At 63.4% G+C, this 6103-nt stretch overlaps 1 protein-coding gene across 1 annotated transcript; it reads right to left on the reverse strand.

Annotated features, from left to right (window-relative positions):
* Positions 1–335: 335 nt before the first annotated feature.
* LOC124234454 (intestinal mucin-like protein) lies at positions 336–6021 on the reverse strand (the record flags this gene model as incomplete). The annotated part of the gene is made up of 14 exons (XM_046651798.1): positions 336–545; positions 642–768; positions 1078–1117; positions 1301–1429; positions 2151–2246; positions 2348–2470; positions 2719–2759; positions 2985–3089; positions 3390–3567; positions 4242–4273; positions 4380–4480; positions 4603–4672; positions 5078–5256; positions 5923–6021. Coding segments are annotated over 14 exons (1530 nt in total), but the record flags the coding sequence as incomplete, so codon positions are not given.
* Between the last annotated feature and the right edge of the window lie 82 nt (positions 6022–6103).

Raw genomic sequence — 6103 nt, forward strand, 5'->3', positions numbered from 1 at the left:
TGTCCCCCGCGTCCCGGGCAGAGCCTGGTGAGCAGGCCCCACAGTGGGCCAAGGGGCCCTCTCTGGACCATCTGCAACCACTCGCCCATCGGCAAGCAGCTGATCCTAGACCCGTGCATGACGGCGCACCCAGACCCCCGGCACGAAGGGAAGCACACCAGCACGGCGTCTTTGCCCAAGTTTATTAGGAAAGCAAAGAATTGGACAAAGGCTCGGAAAATAAGTATCCGCAGTGAGGAAACCAGCTTAGGAGGTGAGAAAGCTCAGAGGGTCAGCAGGGGGATGAGGAGGATGGTGGAGGGTGGGGCCTGGGTGGCCGCAAGTGCCCTGCTCACCCCTTCGATGGAGGCAGGGCTGTAGGGCCAGTGCCCGGGGTCGGCGGGAGCTTGCACATGGTGTCCTGGCACAGGCAGCTCTCGATGTGCGTGTAGGTGTAGTCCCGCGAGCCGCCGTGGGGACAGTCCAGCACCACCTTCCGCTGGCTCGTGCGCCCCTCCTTGCAGCAGGTGCACCTGTGGTCCAGGGCCTGGGCCTCGGCAGAGTACCTGGGGGAGGGCCACAGTGAGGGGCCACTCCCTCCTGGAGGGGGCAGCCTCCCCTTCCCCTCCCCCAACCCTGGCCACTCGTGGCCTGGGACTCACATGGCGAAGGTCCCGCATGACCCGGAGCAGTAGTTCATGGTCACCAACTTGCTGCAGCCGGCATGTGAAATTTCCTTGGTAACGGGGATGGTGGAGCAGGGGATCCTGGTCTCATTGCGAAGGATGCCTGGAGGTGAGGAAGTGGAGGCTCTGAGGCGGGGTCTCCACACTTCAAGGGGGCCCACCAGGTCTCCCTCACTGCTTCCTCTCCGTCCCCAAGTGCACCTTGCCTGGCCCTCAGGCGCCCTCTAGCGAGCTGGGCACCCCTGGTGATGCCCTCAAAGTCCTCACTCTGCTGAGAGGGGCACAGAGGGGACAGGGCTCCCAGGGCACCATCCCCTCGTGCCTTCCTCCCCACAGGGTGGCCTGGGTTTAGCCCACCCACCAGGCCCTGCCTCGGACCCCAGGAGCAGCCCACCGAGCGTTCTGTACTCACACTTCCTGCAGCAGCCGTTGGGCATGAGCGTGACGGAGCCCTGGAGGAAAGGAGGGTGAGCCTGCGCCCCAGACCTTCCCCCAGCTGTGAGCACCTCCTCCAGCCACAGACGTGGGAAGGGGCTGTTTCTGCAGAAGGGGCCCAGGCCAGAGGCCACTGTCCCAGCACTGGGGCTTCAGACCCACGGTAAAATAGGGGACGCCCACTCCCCGGGCTCGCTCACCGGGAGGCAGGCGCTGGCATCAAATTCCGGGCAGGTGATGTTGGAGATGGACGAGATGAACTGGTTGTTGGTTTTCATGCAGCTGAAGAAGGTGCAGTTGTTGGTGGGGTCCCTCTTTCTGTCCCCGGGCTGTGGGGCAGAGGACAGCATGGTGAGGGCCCGCAGGAGGCCCACCCTCGGAGGCCCACCCCGAAAGACAGACTGGAAACACCTCGCAGGTGCCTGACCAGCCAGCCAAGTGCAGCTTCTCAGGCAGGAGGCCCAGCCTGCAGGCCCAGAGTCACTGGGCAGGTGACACCCGGGAAGGGCCCAGGGGCAGCCACCAGCCTGTAGTCCACAGATGCGTCCTCCTCCTAAACCCCAGAATTCATGGAGGTGACCTTTTCTGGAAAAACGGTCTTTGCAGCCATACTTAAGATCTCAAGATGAGATCCTCCTGGACTACTGGAGGGGGCCCAAAATCCAATGACAAGTGTCCTTGTAAGACACAGAGAGACAGAGGAGAAGGTCGTGTGAGGACAGGCAGATACTGGAGTGATGCAGCCACAAGCCCAGGAAGGCCTGGAGCCCAGAAGGTGGAAGAGGCAAGAAGGACCCTCCCTGGGCCAGGGGGAGCGCAGCCCTGCCCACACCTGGGCCTCAGACTCCAGCCTCCAGGATGGGGGGGGAGGGGGTTGGGGGAATCCTGCCTGTTGTTTCAGCCCCCAGTCTGTGGTCCCTTCTCACAGCCACCCAGGACAGTGGCACAGAGGACTCAGCCAGGGGCAGCGGGAGTTGTCCCAGGCCGTGCCCTCAGACCCAGGCCGGCCCTGCAGTGGCGTGAGCAGCCCTGAGCAGGGGACTCGCGCACCTTCAGGATGTACTGCCCGCTGGGCTGGTTGATGATGCAGTGGGTCTGCTCACACTTCATGCAGCACTCCCCAGGGGCCTCCACAAGCTCGTAGCCCTACGAGACACAGGGTTCAGGTTGGCGAGGGAAAGAGGACAGGAGCTGTTGGGGCCGGAACTCCGCTCATGAAGGGAAGTGATGGGGCGGCGGCTGCTTACGGGGCTGCAGGACGTGCTGCAGGGCACGTGGGTGCAGGAGATGACGTTGAGCTGCGTGGTGCTGTTCCTGCTGCCGGTGCACACGCAGTCCTGGCACTTGGAGGAGTAAACTGGAGAGCCGGGCTGAGGGCACAGGGAGGGACGAGTGAGACTGGGCACCCTCCACGCCTCCCACCCGCCTCAGGGAGCGTGGCTCCCACCTGGGAGGGCTCTGACAGTAGGAGAAAGGAGCTGGGTGCCCCGGGCCTGGCTCGCACAGCAGAGCCCCCAGAGCAGGCCCTAACCGGCACCATATCCAGCCAGAGAGCCTGCCCAGGACCCCACCCCTCCTCCCCCACCTCCACCTTCCGTTGGCCCAGCCCAGGGCTCACCTGGTACTCAGCATTCCCAACAACACACACGTTCTTGGGCACTGGGGAGAAAGAACGGGGACAGCAGTCAGACTGCCCTGCCAGGCACAAGACGCGCACAGCCGGTGTACCGAGTGGGAGCTCAGGGCCGGGGGCGGGGAGGGGTGCATTGGCCATGCAGAGTCAGGGCCCCAGATGGGAGCCACTTCACCACACTGCCCCACTCAAGCCACAGTCAGCCCCAGCCCCACAGCCGCCTCCCGCCCTGGCTCCAGGGCCCCACTCACCACACGAGTAGAGGGGGCAGCACCTTCCGGGGACCATCTCGCTCTTCAGCTCGAATCCCAGCGAGCACACAGGGGGCTTCTCTCTGCAGAGGCCGGCATTGCACTCTGAGGAGGGGAGGAAATGTGGTAATGAGCACGGCTCCTTGAAAGCTGTGCCCCGCCACTGCCCGCAGCACAGGGTGGGGCCTGGGGTGTCTGTGGGTACGAGCACGGCCCCCAGGCCCAAGCACAGCCTCCTCCTACAACACCTACTCTCAGCAGGATACACCCTGCGGCCGCTGCTCCCCAGCTCCCCAGGGAGGTGAAATCACCACGGAGAATTTACACGGTGAATCCGGGGGCCCTAGGAGGGGACAGGTGCCCTGGGGCCCAGGCTCGGCTCCCCTCCCCCGGGCGTGGCCTTACTGCAGGAGGTGATGGTGCAGCAGGTGTCGTCGGGGTTGACCTCCGTGACCAGGTAGGTGCCGTCCTCCTTGCACTCAGACAGGGGCTTCTGGCTGCACTTCCTGGGCTGGCAGATGATGCCTCTTCCACCCTCCAGGCAGACGCAGTCCTTACAGTCGAACTCAAAGCGCTCCCCAAACTACAGGAGGAAGGGGTGAGCAGGGAGAAGAGCGGGCGGCCTCACCACGGGCCGGGGCTGCGGGAAAACCTGTGCCCTCCCACCTCTGAACACACGGGGCAGGTTCTGGCCCAGGACAGAAGCCCTCATTCAGGGCCAGGCCACTAACATCTTGACCGTGACCTGCTCACCAGTATTTGCCTATACCATGTGGACCTGGCTCGGGGCAGACACACCACAGGTGTCCAGAGGGTTGGTGAGGCATGGAACTAAGGAATCAACCATGGGTGTAGACATGACAGTGCAGTGGCTAGGATATCATCTCGGTTCCAGACAACTTCACATGAGCAATGGGTGGGTGTTGTGGACGGGTGGAGGATATGTTGATGGAGGGATGGATGGAAAGGTGGATGGATGGAAGGAGGGAGGGACAGACGGATGGAGGGATGGACACACAGAGGGACGGGGAGATGGAAGAATGGATAGAGGGGCAGAAGATGGAGGGATGGGTGGAGGTAGCAACAGGGGAACAGACGGATGGGTGGGTGCATATCATGCTAGCTCAGCCTTCCAGGACTTAAATGCCTCATTACTCAGTCTTTGAGGCTCCCAGGTTCTCGTGTCCACCCCACCCACCCCACAAAATTTAGGGTTTGTGGGAGAATCCCGCCCCAGCACCAAGGAGGAGGGCCGACCTTTCTGGGCACGTCATCAGGTCCCACACAGCCTAGGAGGAGAGAGGAAAGGAATCCTGTCAGCAGAGTCTCGGTGCCGCAGGAGCCAGGCTCAGCCTCGCAGAGGCAGGAGGGAGGCACCGAGAGCAGGCAACGTACCGCAGAACTCCACGCAGACATCAAAGCCAGGGGCATAGCTGGTGGTGCCCTCGGGGCAGAAGCAGCCTTCCACCAGGCCTGTGTCATTTTGCAGCGAGGAGCTGGAGGGGTGGGGGGCTTCGTGAGATGGGGGTGTGGACGGGCTGGGGAGCAGGCATGCTGGAGCACCATGCCCAGACAGTACCACCCAGGGGCCAAGCCCACACATTTCCCAGCAACTGACCTGGACCCACAGGTGGGCTCCTCGGCAGGACCACAGGCCCGGTACTCCCTGTGAGACGGGCAAGTCACCGCTGTGGGAGGGAGGCAGCAGTCAGAGAGGCCGGAAATGTCGGAGGAGCCTGTGCATATCCCCCTGCCCCCCGACCAGTGACAGTCCTGCCCAGCCCCTCCCACAAAGGACCCACCCTCCCACACCGGCCAAGGGTGGCCAGCTGCCCACTGCTGCCCGCCTTGGTCCTCGATGCTGTCCCAAGCCGGGAGGCTGGTGCCCAGTGGTACTTAGCAAGGCTGACAGTCCGTCCAGCACCTCCAGCCCCTCCAGCCTGCCCTTCTTCTCAAGGCCCAGCCTGACTCCATAGAGGCCTGGCCGCCCCACCCCAGTCTGGCTTCAGGCTGTCACAGTACCCTGCAGAGCCTGGACACCCCAGCAGTTCTGCAGGACCCACACACAGCAGCTGGGGCAGGTGGGCACTTACGGCAGGCCCCCTGGGTGTGGTTCCGCCAGTCGATGCAGACGCCCTCGTGAGCACAGAGGGCAGCATAGGTCTGCAGGCTGGCACACTCCATGCCCGAGTTGGGTACCACACAGCTGTCGAACACGCAGGCGTCATAGTACTGCTGGGGGGGCACCAGGGCGTGGCACTCGGTGAACAAACTGTTGGGGAGGGGTGTAGGTCACGCTTCAGCCGGTGCCACCAGGCCCTCTCATTCCCCGCCACCCAGCCCCTCTGCCTGGGCTGCCCTCCTGGAGCTCTGCCTGCATCCCACCAAGGGGGCTGGCACAGTGGCCCAAGGATGAGGTCATGGGGCCAGCCTCTCAGAGATGGAGGCTTCACATCTAAATGGCCAACAGGTCCCAGGATCCTACCTCTAGCAACCCTGGCAGAGGGCAGCACAGCCTTCACTTTCATACCTCTGGGGACAAGGCGCTCACTCCCATGAATACCAGCTTTGAAGCCACCCTCTCTCTGTCTACACCCCAATCTGCCTCCCTGGTTCAGCCCTGAATGCTAGCTGAGTCCTGGGTCGACTGGTCTACCCCAGGCTTCAAGCTCAGCCTATCCTGCACCTCCCAGGTGGCAGGAGAGATTCAGGAATCAAAAGAGGCAGGGGGGTGTCTGACGAGGCAGCTCGGCCCCATAGGAATCAGGAGCCAAAGCCCTAGGCCTTTGCCTTCCCAGCCCCACACCAGGACCCCAGCCTCGTCTCCTCTGTGCAGATAGGGCCCGGGGGTGGGGGGTGCAGAGAGAGGCGAGGCTGCTCCCTGAGTCCCTGCAGCTCTCTAATGACGAGGCCACAGATGGACCGGGAGCAGGGTCACCTGTCCTTGATGAGCTCGCAGAGGGAAGAATCACAGTCCTCGGGTGTGGGGGTGCTGCTGCCCACTGGCGTCGTGGTGGCCGGACGCGGGCTGGTGAAGCTGGAGCGGGGACAGTGCGGCTTGGAGGGGTCGTCCACCACCCACTGGTCAGCTGCGACCTCGCAGTTGGAGATGACCTCCC

This window comes from Equus quagga, unplaced genomic scaffold (assembly GCF_021613505.1).
Source record: "Equus quagga isolate Etosha38 unplaced genomic scaffold, UCLA_HA_Equagga_1.0 73978_RagTag, whole genome shotgun sequence".
NCBI lineage: Eukaryota > Metazoa > Chordata > Mammalia > Perissodactyla > Equidae > Equus > Equus quagga.